Source organism: Pholis gunnellus (genome assembly GCF_910591455.1).
Source record: "Pholis gunnellus genome assembly, chromosome: 3".
NCBI classification, from domain to species: Eukaryota; Metazoa; Chordata; class Actinopteri; order Perciformes; family Pholidae; genus Pholis; species Pholis gunnellus.
The window spans coordinates 10,676,578-10,695,747 of NC_136529.1; the positions used below are offsets into that span (position 1 = coordinate 10,676,578).

Here is a 19,170-nt window from a genome sequence, read left to right on the forward strand (position 1 = left end):
CGTCTAATGAAAATGTAGTAGTCTTTTGGGAAATGTATAGTGGGCCTAGCCGGCGTTTTTGAGAGCTTGATCCTTAGGGACTACAAGTGAGAACATTTTAGCTGCATCAACTTCGACCTTTCTGTCTTTTTTAATCAAGTCTCTCTCTGTTGCAACTGAACGCAAGTGCAGTGACACATCAACGGATTCGGCCTAGGACGGAGCCTATCGGTTTTCACGTGACTACCCATTTTTTCCAGCGTGGGGACCAGTCTGGTTCAAACTAAAGTGTTTAATGGTTAAAAGTGAACTTTCCTGTCGGGGCCATGTGGTGGCCGGAATAAGAATGTGGTGGTGGCGGGAATAAGAAGCAGTGTGGAGCTCCTGTCCCCGCTGCTCGGCCCCTCTGCTCAGCGGTCCTGATGAGGGAGGATTTTTTGGAGTCGCTCCTTCACCACGCCCCGCCCCCAGTGAGAGTCAGTGGGATGCCAGTGATGCAAGGCATGCCTCCGTGCAGCCACTGCCGACCGGACCCGCTTGGATTACACTCACCATTCACAACTCTCCATCTGTTCTCCACCGCTCAACTGGACCCGAGTTTGGAGGAGGACGTTTGTAACAAGAAACTCTCTCAAACGGGTTCTTTCTTTACATTTTCTTTCAAGAATTCGGCTTTAGTCTCCCCCCCAAAAAACTCGTAGTTCATTCTACCAAATGTTGCCAGTCTCGCTGTGCATGTGGGTACAGCCGGTGGTTTCAGCTCGCGTCCAGGTGGTTTACGGGAAAAAGGCTGCACAAGGAATATTTTGCCTTTAATTTAAATTCCTCGTTATCTTTTGGAAGCGCGTCTACTATCCCCCCCCCCCCCCCCCACCCCCCTCCTTGCCCCCCACCCCCCACGATGGCAGATGCTAACGCAGAATGCAATATCAAGGTTTTGTGTCGATTTCGTCCTCTGAACAAGTCGGAAATTATCCGCAGAGATAAGTTCATCCCAATATTTCAAGGAGAAGATACTGTCATCCTCGGGGTAAGTTGTCTTTTAACGATCTCATTCCTCTTTGTCGCCCCATGCAGTCTGCGCACGCCGACGCTATAGGGGTTACACTTCTCATCTCACACATCAGATATTGACCAGACAACACTGGAGACTTTAAGGCTCCTGACAGGGATCAAACTAAGTATAGCCCCTATCGACATTCTGATCAGCATCATGCATCATTCAGATGTGTGTTGCTGCCATCAAAGAGCAACAAGGTGGACTAAGCCTTGCAGAAAATATGGCTGGATCAAATTGATGAATAGCCTCTCATGTCATTACCTCAGATGATTTGCCAAAATCATCCCATGTCTTGTTGAAATGAAGCCCAAGATCAATAAACTCCACAAGCCCGAGCTTTACCAGCATTGTGAAGATCTTAAAAACTCATCATTTTCTGAAAATGCATCTTGGCCCCACCTCTGTGTTCCCACACCGGCTCATTATTTGCTTCTTCTGTGGTATTGATCTGCTGGATTTTTGGTGCGTTTCCTGTGTCAGAAGATCACGTAGGATCGGTTGATTGTTGTTGGCGTATCTTGCAGCCAGCTTCTAAGGAACTGTTGAGGTATCAGGTGCTGCAAATCTAATGAGAGTCATAGTTAGGCTCTGAGGGGGGGGTTCTGTCCAGTCAATAGGTCTCAATAGCTGCTGATAATTACCGTCACTGCTTTGGAGCAGAGCAGCACGTGAAAATGAACCAAGCTGTAAAACATCTGTCACTCTGATGCAGTACCTGAGACTGAGGTTAACAGCGAGGGATTAAGAGTGCTCTAAATGCAAATGTTCTCAGTGTTTAAATGTAAAGCCCATTAGGGCCAACGCTAACACACACACACACATATGGCATGAGAGTTATGTTCAAGGGATGATGAAGACAGCATAAAATCCCTATCAGTTTAAACACACACATATTTAAATGCAAGACAGCATCGTTGAGGCAGATATGGCAGATATCCCAGCAGGATAGAATTGAATGACTGAATACTCATTACTACATCATTTTGATGCTATTTGGGAGTGGCATGTTGGCAATACAACGGCTTGAAATCAGTCATTCCCACTTCAATCTTGGTAACTGTATTTAAATGTATTCTGTGTTTGTTTAAAGGCAGCAGAGGAATGAAAATACAGATGTTCTTTCTTGTATGTTATGAGGTTATTTAAAACAATCTCATTTTTAAATTCTTAAGAGTATCTTGGATCATTGACAGTGCTTCTGTCTCATTCAGGCTGCAGTGTTTTAGTGTGTACTTCATAGTAGTCTGCAGATGATGACAGCTGAAAACAGTGTGCAGGGATATAAATCATGTTACCCAATTAAGGGAACTGTGATCTGTCGTTATGCCAAGAAAACATACACACTGCACGGCTGTTGTCGCCTTCCAAGACTTCAGTATGCAGAAGCCTTCAAAACTGATGACGTCTGGAAACAGAAGCGTGCACTTCTCTTCTTATATTTTCAGTAACCTCATGTACGAACCGTCCATCAATTTCCTTCTGCTCAGATGAATATAATCACGGATGCGTGCAGACAGTTTTCATCTTTCTGAATGTAATTGCTTGGGAGGTATAATGCGGAGGGTTTGTAGTTGTGTAACTGCTATCAGAGTGTGTGGTTTCCTTCTGTAGCATCTCTCTTGTAGCTCTGGAACACACTTAAGAGGATGTTGTAAAAAAAATATGTCTCCTGAGAGTTGAAATGCTATGGCCGTCAGGTTGGATGAGGATTTAGAATACCAGGCTGGCAGGCGAGCAGGCACGCTGCAGGGATCCCGTAGTGACAACTAAGCGCTCGCATTCTGACGGTTGATAAAAAACAATCTGGGCTGCACTGATGGCCCCACATTTGTCTGCCCAAGGAAGGCTCCTTCCAGAGCTTGTTAACTGACAGAGGCCATGATTTCAGCTCTTGAGTGATGGTTCGGTGGCACCTGGGTTGGCAGGCAGGAGGAGACTTGCAAAGATTAAAGATCTGGGAAGATGACGTGTTGGTGTGCTCTGAATTGATGAAGGAACGTCTCCGGGGGCCTCAAAACACTGGGGACGGGTGAAGTGTGACTGGAAAGATGTGCAGTGGTTTCATTGCAGAGTCAAAAACTACTGAAACAACTTGGATGTGACTTTTGACAACTTAAACTCAGACTTGAACTCGACACATCAACTTCGACATTAGCTTTGCATCCTCTGCTCTAACAGGGATTACTTCAAGCAAGGTTACATAACTATAATATTGACACGCTGAATGGTTTATTTGTGCCGGGCTTAAAAACAGTCGCACAAGTATAGCGAAGCCGTAAAGATAGCAAAGACATATTACTCACACAGCAATATCTATCTTTAGTTATCTGACATAAGCCTCCATAAGCCGGTCATACAAGACAAAGGAGGCGTGCAGCAGCAAGAGTGTAACAATTGACTAAGGATGCATTTTATAGCTTGTGAATTCAGCTTTACATTTGTAAGGGGAAGATTGTTTTTTTTTTCTCAATGGAAAAATTACCTCACTTACCTCACAACCTCGCTTAAAAACAAGACTAGATTTATGTCTATTTATATAACTCCCGAGTGAAATTTCTGGCTCTTTAGCTGCTAAACGCTGCAATATGTTCACCAGCTACACACCACCTTTGTTTTGTCTGCTGTTTTCTGCTGGGTAGGTACAGTGAGTTTATGCCAGTTATGATTAGAGCGGTGAGACGGAATCAAAACAGTAAAGTTGCAGACTTTAAATATTGAGCTGAAAGATGCTGAAACGCACAATAGAGCTGAGGGGAACTTGAGAGTCTTTTGCCAGTTGTCTATGAGCAACCCCTGTTATACTGTACAGCCAACTGATCCATTGCTAATATAGAAATTTGATTTGTGTAGCTTTAGAGTACTAAGAACTGAACTCGGTTCGTCTGGACTCCACTCAGACGTCACCTCAGTGACTTGGACTTGCATTTCAACCTTAAGGTTTTGTGACTTCACTGCCATCACACAAGATGTACATTTCTGCATTCACTTGGCATCAGCAGTGAGGAATCAGTGCCTATTCTCTGAGGTGCGGAGCATCAGTGCAACAAGCACAAACACAACTGAGCAGAATCACTCGTTCAGGCCTGAAACCAGTAATACAGCGAATGTTGGATCTTCTAAGAAACACATAACATTTATCAAAGACATGTGAAACAGGTAAACTCGCATCCCTAATATAGACATTCCGGTTCCTGAAGAGTTCCTTGAAGCACTTTCACACATTTGCAACACCATTTTTCCCAATAGTCATTTTAATGACAATAGCAATATGTCACACACACACAACAATTAATGTGTTCATTATTTCTTTTTTCATCTCTCATGCCACCTGTGGAGTCCCGCTCACTGGCTGTGTGACAGTAATGACCATACTCAGCCTTTACCGCCCAAAAGCTCAGGCCATTGTGTTTGCTCCACAGTGGAGTGACACAGCTGTCTCTGCTGTTTCACTGTCTGGAACAATGCGGCGTCACAGGGGCCAGATTGTCCGTCCTAATCTTCTGGCAGGCGAAAGCGACAACCATGATGAATCACGCTTTGGATTCAGTTCTATGAATAATAAATAATCACGGTCGCCTCCGAGGGAGCGAGATATGGAATTTCTTCTCTCTTGCTCCGAGGCAGCGACATATAGATATCTAATGCTAGAGCCATATGAGCTGTACACATGCTATAGGCTTCTTAAAGATACATTGTATGCATGTATGCGTCATACCAGTGGCAGCGTATAATGATAAGATATGAGTTAGGATTCTATATGAAATAACATGCCAAAATGAAATAATTCTATGGTTAATTTGGCTGCTGTTGTTGTAAACCTTTGTGAATATTCTTAGCTGCATGCTTGATCTGAGTTTAGCTTAAGGGGGTGGTATGACATAACTTGTAAACACAGATAATTAGATCCCTCTCCGTGTCGAACTATTTTAAACGAGCAAGAGGAAATGCTTAACAGTGGATTTTTCTCTGCAGTGCCTTTTCAGCGATAGGTCATTGTGTCTCTGAAACTAGGAGTCCCTTTAGTCGTAGACCATTACTTTCCAATATTAGAGGTACAAATTTAATGAGCCTGCATCCTGGAGCAGGGCCAGACTGTTTAAGTTTTGCACCAAAATACAAAAACAACAAGAAAAAGCCTCCTTCCTCGTCGTGTTTGTTTCCAAAACTGTCAGCCATCATCCTGTCAGACTCAACCTTGGGGCGTGAGCACGTGCCTCTGCCTCTGTGTATGCTGAGGTGTAGCAGTAATTCAAAACACTCAGTCCCTCACCTCTCTACACTGACCTCCTTGTCATTGTCTTATGGAGCCGTTTGATCTTTTGTTTTTGTTGACCATGATGGATAATGGAGGAGGGTGAACTTTGCGAGTCCAATTGAAATGTGCACATTAAAGAACTATTGATTCTCTATTTTCTGCACACCATTTATAATTCTATGGATTACCTCTCCCTGGTATAGCTGTTCCCTTGCTTGTTTACAAGTCTACCACAGAAACTCTAGGGCGCTAAAGGCTGCTTTGTTAACTACATGTTTAAGTCTTGTCAGGCTTTGCTACTTCTGTACAAGAAAGCACTTATTTTCCCCTGAAAGCTTTTTCTGAGATCTATAACAATGAATTAGAATCACGTGTGCTACTGTTGCGGAAAATTGGCATGCGATATTTTTAGAAATTAACCGATTAATTATGAGCGGCCAATCTAAGACGTGTGTCTGAATTCTGATGGAGCTGCGTGCTCTTTCCCCGTCGTGCTCGGCTGAGGGCTGATTCTCTTTTCTTCTCCTCTCCGTTTCTTGATTAGGCGCCAAGAGGGGAAAACAGCTGCTGTCGAAACAAACTGTTGACAGTGCATGACCGACGCAGAGTAAAGTCATCTACCTGCCTCGTACCTTTCGTTATTTATAGAGCCACTCGAGCCGTGTTCTCCTCGAGGATATTTCTTTGCAATGGCTTTAACTGTCTGCAGACCAAACAGAGTTACAAATGGAGGTCCAAAGGGCTCCCCCATCCCCACCCTGCACGCTTCAGTGCTCTAATTCTATCAATGCAGTGCACACACCCTATCCAATTAGGCTGTGTAATGGGATTGCTGTGTAGGGTCAAGATCTGCACTCATTTCTCCCGTTGAATGCCGTCTACACAACAGCTACCACTTGGGATCAGACCTCCCTCTTTTTTTCCCTCTCTCTCTCTCTCTCTCTCTCTCTCTCTTACTAAATACACACTTCACTGTATATCTCTCTGTCGAGCTGTGTTTCATGGTGTAATGATTCTGTGGCTCATTTTCCTCACGACTCATCAGCAGTTTTAGGAAGATGTGAGAGGAGTAGCTCAGCATCGTCTGTCATCTCATTAAGTTCGGCAGAGTTTTCCATGGCGGGTTTTAATGGTGTCAAGGGGGAAGTGCCTGTCAGTCAGGAGTCAGGGGAATAATTTTAAAGGATCTTTGTGACTGTGGTGAGTGGTATTTCACTCCAGTCAGCCCAGATATGTGAGAATCCCCAAAATGAGAAACTTAAACTCGCTGAGATTCATTTTGCTGTATTTCAAGAGAAAAATCAGTATTCTAATCACTTAGTGGCGACCGTATCTATCTAGCCACAACCCAAACCAACTAGCGCTGCCAGCCCTTCCGCTCATCTTTACCCTAATATTAACACGATACTGACTCCAATTTAGTCAGCGGGCACACTCAACGGCTTATTAGCTGCCAGTTCCTTCAGCTCATCTTTATTTTTACTCAGCGTGCACACATGCCAGGGTTAGATAAGCTTGTGCCAGTTCGTCAACACGTTTCCTGCCCATCTCTCTCCCTTTATGGCAGAAGTGGGCTGTGACTATAGCAGGCTTGTAGCTCCGGGGAGCGTTAATGGAGCATCCTGTCCTCATTAACCACGGCCCTGCCCAGGATACTGCCTGGTCTCCATGTCTGCCCTCGGCGTCTGTGGGCAGTACAGCGTAACCGGCTGCACACGTGCTCGAACACGTGTGTGCACATGCCGAGGCCCCATGGGCAAGTTGGTGCTGTATTAGCCTGGCAGTAGATCAGGGAGGAAATCCCAAGGCGTCGAGAGGAGCATCCCTGCACTTTGCATGCCCAAGGCGTCTGTGTCCTTCAATTAATCACAGTTCAGTTTATCGATCTCATTGACATCTACCCTGGGTCACTGTTTCCCTCCTTTCTCAGGGGAGCCATGCCTTAAAGAACATTTCCCTTTATTGCTTTTAGTTGAGGTTAATCTCACTTAACACGACAATACATAACAGAGACTTGGAAAATCCTGGCCATCATTTTATTTTGTGCATGGCTCTGGATTGGTCCCAGCCCAGACATTTAAAAACACCTCTTCCAGCACACAGGACCAGCTGTTGTCTTTGTGGCGTACATAGATACTCATACTGACTTTGTTGCTTTTTTACTCCACCTCTTCTATCTCCCAGAGTTTCTAATTAATGCCATTTTATGCAAACTCTTAATACCATGCACCTTTTTTTTCCGGAGGCCTTTTATTATCCAAATTACCTCGCTGCATAGCTCAGTCGTTAGTTGTAGCTGAAGGAATCCTATTAACCGTGTTGTTGATTTTTACAGCAAATTTAAGTCATTGCTCACTACTATTTCTTGGATTGCTTCATTTTCCATTCAGCTGTTTCCCTAGCTTCACTCGCTTTAATAATTGCCGCCAGCGTACACAAAAAGATAGAATTGTGTGCTTCTGTTGCCACATCTTCACGACTTTCATCCTACCCTAATTTATAATTCATTCTCTGCCACATGTAGTCATTAACAGGGCTCATAGTAATGGTGCAAAGCAGCTCGATGGCATAGTTGGATTACTGCACGTGTCTTTTTCTGGCTGCTTCTGAGAATCAGTCTCAGTGTCGAGTGTCTGGATTCAGATTCAATTAGAACTGTGGATCAGGACAACACAAAACCTCTATTTCAATTTGGCACAGAGCGTAGAGATGTCTGCATTATAAGTTGCCTGCATTATCATTTCATTGGAGCATCACTTCTCGCCTAAATGCAGTTGTCTCATGGGTATATGTACTGATTGAATTACTGGTATAGAGGAATCAATGGCTTCTTGAGAGCTTTCTTTCTTGACTTGGCTTCACTGTCAAGAAGAGCGGGGCATTAGTGAAGTGTTTGTTATTCCTTCTCACAAATGGCACAATTGGCCTCCTTTTTGTTTCACAAAAACACATTCAGGTAAAATTATACTTGTGATAAATGAATGCAGTGTCTATTCTAGCAAGGTTAAGTGTTGATTAGATTGTTTTACACATTCAGTGCTTCATTAGAGTTTATGCATGATGCTTTGTGGGAGGATTGCTGCCTGGAAAAAAAAAAATTTCCTTTGTATTAAATGCTAAATGTGTTTGGCTTTTTCTGTGTGGTGCCGAAGTGGCAGAGACAAAGCTGCTGTCGGGAGGAATCTTGTACCTTGTGTGAATTAATTTTGACTGGATTTGCTTATACGCAGGTTGAGCTGACTGCAGGTGGTTGCTGGCTGAAATGAGTCCACAAGACCGCAGACATTTCCTTTGACATCAAACATTCCCTTTGAGAGCCCAGCTAATAGCTCAGGTTGTGATCGAAACTCTTTGCTGAGGTCGCTTGTCCCAATTCATGTTAAACTACTCATCTCTATCCCAAGGTTCAGTTCTATTTTCTGAACAATTTCTATAAGTTTATATCGTAAATAACTGGAAGGTGTGGGAAGGCTGCAGGCCGAATCAAACATGACATTGGAGGCGAGCACAGAAACAGTCAAAGTGTCACCTCAATGTTGAGGCATCTTTGTCATCCCTGAAGAGTGTTTTCCGCTCTCCTTGCACTTTCCTTCACTCTCTCTCTCTTTCAATTTAATAATATCATATAAGCTGGTGTACAAGAATTGTGTCCAAGTAAGACTGTTTTGACAACTTAGTTGCCTTTGCGTTCTAGCCTTTTTAGTTTACCAGACACCTGCCTGTTTTGAACCTCTTTCTGGTCGTTTGGACTTTGGGTTTCCTGCCTGTCCCTTTGGATTTGTTTGTATTGCATTGTTGCTTTTGACTCGCCTGATGATTCTGTAAGCTTTTGTCCCATCATTTGGTCAATGGTTAAATTACTGAACTGTGTCAGTCTGCCTAGCTGTTTGAATTTGGCTCCTGGTTAGTGGTTATTGGTCAGTTTCAGCTGTCCAGCTGCAACTTTACTGCTTTCGTAGTGTTGTTTTAAAATAGCAACGGACAGCTGTAAAGCGCTGTTCACACAGCAGATGCATACAGTTAGCGACTAGTAGGTTAGTGGAGCATTTAGCAGCTAAAGAGCCAGATATTTCCCTCTATTTCAATTTGGCACAGAGCTTGAGATGTCTGCATTATAAATTGCCTGCATTAGCATTTCATTGGAGCATCACTTCTCGCCTAAATGTATTCAATACAGTTGGCTCACAGGTTAATGTACTAGTTGACATAAAGGTATGGAGGAATCGGTGACTCTGTTAAGAGCTTTCTTTCTTGACATGGCTTCACTCTTATTTCCCTCAGGAGTTGGTGGAGACCAAAAACAGAGCTTAAAGAGAGTAAATATTGGACGTGCATTCATCAGGTGGACAGAAATATCCACGATCAACGTTGGGGAAAATAGACTGTATACAAGAGAAAAGATGGGTCGTGTTCAGGAACTACCTGATCCAAAATAAGTTAACAAGATTATGAACATGCCAGCTTTCAGTACTTGACTGTGTCTGATACTCTGTCCTGCGGACACACGTTGGTGTGTACCGAAGATGTGTTGAGGCTTAATGTTCAGCCCTGACAGACAGGTGGGTAGAGCTGCGGTTGCACTTCTGGAGTGGATGTGTCATTTTCCAGACCTACTCGGAATGGAATAAAAGAATATTCATCGGCATGTTTTATAGCTGTCTTCTCTCTATCTGTGCCTATCTTTTCAGTCATTTTCTGTCCGTCATCTCAGTTTATCTGTCGTGGTTTGAATTCCTTCTCCGTCTCACTCTCCTCAACCGGATGCTGATGTGGCTCCAAATCTCTCTTTCTCTCACTCCGCTAATGTCCATAGGGAGATTGATGTTGCTCCTATTTTCTGGTCTGAAACTCACCAAAGCGTGTGAACAAAGCCCAATCTTCCTCTCCCTCTGCTCTCCACTCCTCTCTCTCTCTCCTGTTTCTTTCACTCATCCTGATAAATTATGCAGAGTTTGATGGGAGATTAATTGCTCCACTTCAACGTGTGGATCGTTAATAAACAACTCGATGCAGAAAACTTTGTGAAATTATTTGTAGAGTGTTAATGTGATGTTGAGTGGTAAACTTTTGTTCCCTAAGCTGTTGATAAAGTAAAACGGCAAAAAAAATAGCTTTGATAACTACAAGATAGCTCGAAGACAACTCAAAAATAATACCACCACCATCACAACTCGGCAATCAGTCGGCACTGCTTTGCCCTCGGGGCAGTGTGTGTCAGTTGACTCTGCCTAGACTTGTCAGCAGACTGAATTAGGAAATGCAGTTATGTTTGGTAATGTTGTGTGACTGGAGCTTTTGCGGTTGTAAGGGATTTTCTGTTGTCGAGAGAATCACTAATGATGCTGTTATCTGGGGCTCGAAGCCTGATTAGCTTGACGGATGGAGCAGACATTGGCAGTGTGAACTCTGCTTGTATGTGCATTTATGTGTGCGAGGAGAGAGACGGGGAGTTGATGAGTTTGTGTGGGTGGGGGAGTGGGGGAAGACTGACACAGAGACCGAGACACACACAGAGTCTGATGAGGAAAAATAGGACCCCTCCTGCTTTTCCTCCTCCTGCCCTTCGTCGAGCTCACACTCCAACACCAAACCACTGCAAAGGAGCCATGGAGGAAAAACAGTGAGCAGCTGTCGCCAGCCTGCCTGTCAGCCCACCAATGTGTAGGAGGAGGAGGAACTCATGCCTGATCTTCTTATCTCATCCAGCGCTGCCTTTTAAAATATTTAGTTATATGTCTCCTGGTTAGTGGGAGGGAGGCTTCGGTGTGAAACTCGATTGAGAGGCAGAATTAAACCAGTCTGAATGAGATCAAAATGTGTGAGTGCCTGTGTTGCCACAAGTATTGTCAGTGACCAATTGTTTTGTGTGTTGGCCTTTTCTTGTGTATGGCTGTTGTTACTACCTTCAAGACTGTCCTCACCAAATAAATGAAGACATTGGTTAATTGTTCAACTTAAATGAGCCAAGATTACATTTTCCTGACAAGTGACCTTTTGTGGGTGTGTGAATGAATCCTGTTGTCTGTCAGAAGCAAAGAAGAATGTAGCTTGAGGTCATTATAGTGCCACTGTTTCTCACCAGAACACATCAAATATGTATATCCCTGTATATCCAATCCACTGTAGCAGTCTTCCTCTTTCTTGCCTTTACTGGCGCGGTGCTGTGTTTCTGTGCACAATACCGCCAACTGCCAATCGTTTAAACAGCATGAAACTGGCTGCAGGAATATGTATCCTGTCACTCGTGCACTAGATAGAAACTAAATGCTTACCCATCCATCAAAACGATTTAATATAGCAGCAACTATTTGCCATGTAAAGATAAAACTAATGAATAAAGAGTAATGAGCAGAGAATAAAGTCACTCTCCCTCTGTGTGTGTTGCTATCCGAGGCTCTCGGTTCTTGGTTTTTGTAGCCGGCCTGGCCCGGCGTGCACGTTGGTGCATATGAGTCCCTCCCTTTGAAACAGTTGGCCCTCCTCGCTTTTGTAAAGAGACTAAGAGTGTGACCTCCAACCACAGCGATGTAATAGCGAGATGGCAGAGGGCAGTTTCAAGCGTTCAGCTGAAGGCGCCGTGAAAGCATATTTTACTTGACATTTTCAGGTAGCTAGTATTAGCAGGACGGCTAGCAAGCTAATAATCACGTTACACGGATTTAATTCACTCAGCAGAGTGACCTAAATCCAAGAAAATGCTCCTTACCAAGCTGAGTTATTAAAATAACTACACTGTAAAAATTCCAACCAACGAAACAATAGCCAAGATGTGGGGGGTGCGCTGTTTTGTTGTTCAGCTCATGGCAAGTCAATGTTTGCAGACATAAGTACAATATTTAGATGTGACTGTATGTATGTGTCTATTAGAGTATCCATGCCAAGCCCTCTGGTTAGAGAGGGGCCTTTGTGTTCCCGACGGTATCATGGCCTGTGTACCAGAGGACCTCTATCTAAATTCAACAGCTGCTGCTGAAACCATTCATCCCTCTTTCTTCTTTCTTTCACTGCCTTTTGTTAACTCATCTTCTTGCCTTCAGTCGATTGCCTCCCCTTCTGCCAGCCGTGCTCTTGATTGTATTTCCTTCTTTCTGTTTTTGTTCCTGTTTATGCTGATTATATGTCTAGATTTTTCTACAACAGCTCAGGCTTGTTTTTCGCTGCCAATAATTCTCACAGTTTCTGGTGTTTTTAATTCTCTCTCGGTCTGTCTGTCTCTTGGTCTCTCGCTCTTTGCCTGCATCCCACCACCTCTTTTGTCTCCTGGCAGACAGCAGCAAATTGCAGGCTGGACGGGGCATGTGGGTGTTTGACATCAAACACAAAGCTGAGGGCCATGTACACTTTCTGCATGTACAAGCATCATTTAATTTATTATTAGCAGCACACACAATCACACACTAACAGATTTAGAAAAAAACATGCTCCCTATTCCAGCTTTCGACGTGCATGCACATAACTGAAAAGACATCCGTTAAATTACACAATCAAACAAGTATACCTGTTCAAACCGACAGGCAGAGAGATGGACACGCAGATAGAGAGCTTACAGAATGTCTTGTACATTTATGCTATTATTATTTTTATATAGCACAGGATCAGATTAGTGTTTTAAAGGTGGAGCCAGTGAAACAAATGATTGGCAAAGGGCTGTTTTTCATCCAGCTTATATAACTGACTCATTTTATTCACCCCAATGAAGATCACATCATCACCCCCCCCCCCCCCCCCCCCCTCTCTGTTGTTTGGTGTGGTTTGCATGAGCGTACTGTGTGCACATTACAAATGACTCATTGGAAGCAGATTCAGCCCTAATCAGGTCTGATGGAAAGCTTGTTTGTACCTGCATTTGTGATTACAGCACTTCACAGCTACAGCAATCAGTTCAGCTTCTTAAGAAATGGAGGAGAAATAATATTTTAAATTGAAGATTGGATTCTGCCAAACTGTCTCCGCTGCCACAAACAAATTATTGTATGCAAAGCTATCACTGTAGAGAGGGAGGTCATTGTGGTAATGTCAACACTCAATGTCTTACTTTGCAGTAATGTTCAGCTCCAGCTTGTGGGAGTGGCACAAATAGCCTTTTTCTGTTTTACTTAGTGACTTTATTCTTATAAAATTAATTAGTTAAACAGAAGCACTGAGTGGCAAGAGAAAAACATCTATTTTCTTGGCAGTCTCATCTACTATATGTTAATATATCAATTCAATATATTGGTCTCATAATATTTACTTTAAAAAGCGTGGAAAAAGGTTGAACTATTTAGATAGTATTTTTCTTGATTTTTCTTGATTTAATGTGTAATTTGAAAATAATAAACAGCAAAACAGAGATTAACACCAAACTGCAGTGGCTAGACTGTCGTTAGGTTAAGCTAACTGCCGGGATAGCCACAGCTAGCCTTAACGAAAGCTAACTGACCACAACCTTTGTTCGGTAATTTAAAAGTCAATTTTGATTCTTCCACATCTCAGTAAATGAGGTTGTTATTCCACATAAATAAGGCAATGGCTGAATCTAATAATAACGGGGGAAATGAATAGCAGAAAAACAAGTCCTGCTAACTAGCCTAGCTTAGTGTAGTGGTTAACTGACTCCAGTTGAATTAATGTGTTTTGGTTTCTTTCATTCGTATTTTTAAATCTATTCATTTACTATACTACAGTTAATTTGTTCAAATAAACCTCACAGAACACAATTTGTTTTCAGAACACTGTAAATTAAAGTTGTACAACTTAAATTTCTGTTACACAACTGTCCTAAATGGCCTTCAAGCAGCAAAATGTGTTGTTACTGCTCAGTCTAATATACGTCTATTATATAAGATTTATTTGTATTTGTATTCATCATCCCTTCCCATGATTCATTATTGATATATATCTGTCTGTATGTGGGTATATGTCCTTCTCACATCTCCACAACCGTTTCTCCGATCAGCTGTGCGGCGCGGCTTAGGGCTCTGTAGAATGCTCTGTAGGCGCGAGCATGTCATCGGCAGCGTGCGGACCGCAGCTCATCACGTTTAGTCAACAAACGCGAGCGGTAATCCTACTCCGCTCACTCTGTGCATGCAGCAATTCCAGCCAACACTGACTGAATCATAGATATTCTCTGAATTCTGTTTGTATCTTATTTAAAAACAAAACTTTTAATGCCACAATACCACATAGTAAAAGTCCAGCATTCACATTTTTATTTCAATTGGAGATTCAAAGTGAGGCATTATCCACACAATGTAGTTACATTTAGCTACGGTTACTTAGTGTCTGTTTTAGGTGGAGCTTTCAATTCAAATATAATGCTGGATAGTTTATTGAATAATAATGCATCATATTTTGTTATATTTTGCGAGTCAAATCTAAACCTGCAATGTAACCAGTAGCATTTATCCGTCAGGTAAATGTATCGGAACTACAATGTTTTCCTCTGAAGTAGAAGTACACACTATGTAAAGTTAGTATTCAATTCAGTTGCTAATTATTTAAGGTCTTGCCTTTGGGCACCGGTGTATCTGACCGTGAGTAGCTGCAACTTGGGTATGTGACGCATGCAACTATGGCATGGCAGGTGTATTGAAGTGCAGTGTTGAGTGTGAAGTTGTTTGTAAGAGCTGTTCTTGAGAAAGCAGCAGGCACTGCATTAGTATAAATATTAAAACGTTTACTGTGACACAATATTACCCCCTACAATGCTGAAGTCTTGTGCACAAATGGGCAGAAAGGCCTACAAAGTGTTACAATTATATGTGACTACAAAACCAGCACATGTGCTTGTGGATTGAAAAAGGAAAGTGATAAACTGTGATTTAACATTGCAAAAGAATACATCCTTTAATGCCAGGAACATAGCTTATTATTCAAGCCACTGTTGTGTGCACAGGGATTTTGTGTCAAGCTTGTTGTTGAATGTGTCATTTAAAAGACTGAGAAGCAGTGGGGCCCATATGTAATGTTTTGAGGTGCAGGGGATTATGGATGTATTATATCCCAGACCGCTGGTGCAAACATAATCACAGTTTAGAGCATCCTCCGGAGTTGTATGGCTTTTATGTAAAGGGCAGAAAAATGTAACTTTCTTTATAGTAGATTATGTTACAGTAGAAAGGTTTTTGCATGGCAATTTGTGAGCAGAGTAAGACCAATAAAAATATATAACAGCAGGGTGGTGCAGGACTCACGGAGGTTGTATAGATTTAATGACCTGCTTATGTAACTTTCTTCTCACTATGCAACTTTCTTCTCACTATGCAACCCTCTTGACAATAAGGATAGAATATAAAACTGCTGGTTTGTGGCCAGTGTAAATCGTGTTCATTCTACAGTACATCCACATTACATAAGAAACTCAAAAGATGAAGTACCATTTAAAAAGTCTGCGGCCTTTCTGTAGGCGTGACAGAGACATAGCTAAGTCACTTTTCTTCGGTCCGTTATGGGTCAAGAGCAAAATAGAGCTCCAATTCTGGTTGCGATATGTCCCCCGCAATTTCTAATAAGTCTTACTTTGAAGTGAAATGATGCAATTTGATGCAATGCACATTTTAACAATCAGACAAATAAATCGGGGTGTCTGCATGGTTACGCGGTTGTGACCGTCTTGGTTTGGCTGGGAACCTTTTGTTGCACGTCATTAACTGATCTCTCGAGTTATTTTCTCTGTCTCTCTTGCCTGTCATGCTGTCAAATCGTTACAAATAAACAAGCTAAATTTATTTCACTGGCTTGCATGGGAACGTTCAGAAAAGTTCAGCATACCAACATGTCAATATTTGCCATGTTCAAAGTGCTCAAAGTGTTAGCTATGCAACCAATGCAACACAAAGAGCAGAGAGAAAACATGTCAAGGTTAGATAGCCTCCTCTACAGTTGATGTCTGCGGGGTTTGTGGGCGGTGCAGGCTGTCTGCACAAACTGCTTCTGTGAATTTTATACACATATGCATCCCTCTAGCCACCCACACACAGTGCCTACTAGCAGTCAGACATATTTTATTTAGGAAACTAGACTGCTCTCACTCACTATCTTCAGCACCGGTTCTTGGCTGATGTGTGACTTAATATGTTGTACGGAGCGGTTGACTGAATACCTGAGCGAACTGGCTTTTCAGCGGAATGATGCGTGCTGGTTAATTAATTGGTTGAGTGGCAACTCAAGTCTGTGTGGGTTCAATTAGTATATCTATGGTTGGCTGTGTGATTTATTTCATGGCTTATAGTCAGCTGGTTGGCTGACTTGACTCACAGGCTGCATTGCTGTCTGACAGCCTTGTTTACTGGCACAATGATTCAATAAAAAAAGGACCTTTTTTGCCCTCTTTCTGTGTTATTCTCTTGTGCCGTCTTTCCACATGCCATCGCTGGTTTCAGGTCATGTAGTTTCTTCTGCACTCTCTGCATTTCCCCTCCTCTGCTCTACTCCTACACTCTATTTCTCCTCTCCACTGCATCACTTTACTCTTCAAGTCCTTGAACACTGCCTCTAATGGCTTCACCTCAGATGTGATCTCTTTCTCTGTCTCCCTGGGGGTCGCACAGCCTTTTACCCAGCGCTTCACGCTGCACCGCGCTCATTCAAAATACGCGCTGTTGCTCAATACCACAAAATACACACAAATATGATCAGACACAAATACAGGATGCATACCATTCAAAGAAGACGGATGGGCCTCTTAATGTGATATGCGCTGCTATTCAGGGCAAAGACCCACAGATGAACACAGCGTCCATGAAATATATATTGATGTGGCGCTTTTTTATAGTGGCAATATGGCAATATAATGTTTTAGTGATAAGCATGATGTGTGTGAAGTCTCCATTGCTCTCTCTAACACACCCATGTGGTCTCTGCTTCTCAAACTTCCCAAGGCAGATTTAACAGGGCGTCACAGGGGAGGATGAAGTGTTGACAACAATCTAAAACAGTCTCTAAACTGTTTGTGATGTCGTGTAGCTGACTGTGTTTGTGTTACTCTTCACAGGGGAAGTCCTATGTCTTTGACCAGGTGTTCCCCACTAACACCACCCAGACACAGGTCTACAACACCTGCGCCAAGCAGATTGTCAAAGGTGAGTTAGACGGGGTTTCCTTTTTTACTTCCGAGATGCATGAGTGACAGCCAAAAGAGAAAGCCAATACACCTTGAATCAACATTTCCTTGGGTTCCCCTTACCAGTGCTGTCTGTTTACGCTCTTTTCACTGACTGCATGCATTAACAGCTTCTTACAAGAAGTGCAAAATGTGGTCACACGACTTACAGGCATGAGCATCGACATGCACAGATAACAAAATGCATGCTTATCACAGCACAGTGGGACCGGCGTATCCAGAAGTCCCGAGATCAAACGAAACCAAGCGGGAGTGGAATCTTTTTTCTCTTCATACCTCCCTCCGTCTACCTCTTTTCTACCCCTATTAAGGTGTCGTTTTTGTGCTCACTTTCAAAGTGAGTGTGGTATTCCATTCAACAACTCTAGCTGGAGCATGAAAAAAAGATTGATTTGGTGGGAGAGATTACTTACAGACTGGGAGATTACCAAGTAGGCCAAGGAAATACAAAATAAAAAGGCGAGATGAATCGCTGTGCAGGGTTGGATGCAGCAAAATGAAGGAATGGGATTTGAAATGTGTCAGGGGAAAAGGGTAACGGAGCAAGGCCAGAGAAAGCTGGTTTGCAAACACATCCATGTTTACACTTTCTCTCCTTTTTGGTCTTTCTGGCTGTCAGTTTCTCTCTGTTTTGCAGCCTTTCCTCTCTTTCTCTTCTTTTCTGTGATTCCCTTTCGGGTGCTCTCTGATCTTATTTCGGCTGTCTTTATATCCACGGACAGATTCTTAATTCTTTGTTCTATAATGTGTCCTGCTGTGTTTGGTTCTCACTATAACCAGTGCGGAGGCGGTGGAAGATATGTTGCTGAGCTTAGAGTTGTAGTAGAGTTGTGCTTCAAGTTGTAGTGTAGAGTAAAGGCAACACAGGAGAGGAGGAGAGAGGAGGAGAGGGGAGGAAAGGTGCCTCTGTGTTTTAGCTGAAAGCCTTTATGATTAGTGTGTAGTCAGCTAACCTGTGGCAGTTGGCCTTCTAGGGTGAAGTGTTTTTCTTTAATCCATGTTTGACTTTTGCCTTAGGGGTTTATTAGACTGAGTCAGCAATATGACAAACAGCAGTGTGTTCCTTTATAACCTCAACTGGTGAGGATGTGTTGTTTTCACTGCAGCTCCTATCAGATGAGTGGAGAGAGAGAAAAATATTATCTGTACTTGCTTGGTACTTCACTGAGTGCCTCCTGGTGAATTTAACGCAGCAGGTATGATGTGTTTTTATTGTGTACAGCCACAGAGGTCATTCAGCAACTAACCAAGCTTGAATACCATTTACCTCTTAGTGCACACACACTTTATGTGGCACAGTCTGATCTGTCTTTGAAACAAAGGTCAAAGATAATTGTCTCCGTGCGTGTGCTTTTCTGCCTTCCTGTCTTATTGTTTACATACCTGGCTGGCAGAAATCTGAAATTCTGTCAGATTTATTCTTTGGTTTGGCACTCTTACTGCCTTTTTTTAATTTTCATATAGTTTTCTTCTTTCTTTAAAATACTCTTTGTCTCTATCATTTTTTAATTATAGATGTACTGGGTGGTTACAATGGGACTATCTTTGCCTATGGGCAGACTTCTTCTGGAAAAACGCACACCATGGAGGTACAGTATCATTAAATAATTCAAAATTTAGACCACTTGCTGTGGTCCACACACACACACACACACACACACACACACACACAAACATTTGTTAAGAGTATATCCTCATCTGCTCTCTCATCTGACAGTACATCTCCCTCCATCACTGTCATCGCTCACTGTCTTTCTTTCCCAGCCTTTT

At 42.7% G+C, this 19,170-nt stretch overlaps 1 protein-coding gene across 1 annotated transcript in view; it reads left to right on the plus strand.

The window, feature by feature from the left end:
• Positions 1-880: 880 nt before the first annotated feature.
• The window catches only part of kif5ab (kinesin family member 5A, b), a gene marked incomplete at both ends in the record, with an annotated part of 52,649 nt that continues 34,359 nt past the window's right edge, over positions 881-19,170 (plus strand). Inside the window, 3 exons of the mRNA XM_079184204.1 lie at positions 881-1,009; positions 17,272-17,359; positions 18,916-18,989. Coding sequence (XP_079040330.1) covers positions 881-1,009; positions 17,272-17,359; positions 18,916-18,989 — 291 coding nt within the window. The remainder of the gene's footprint in view (positions 1,010-17,271; positions 17,360-18,915; positions 18,990-19,170) is intronic.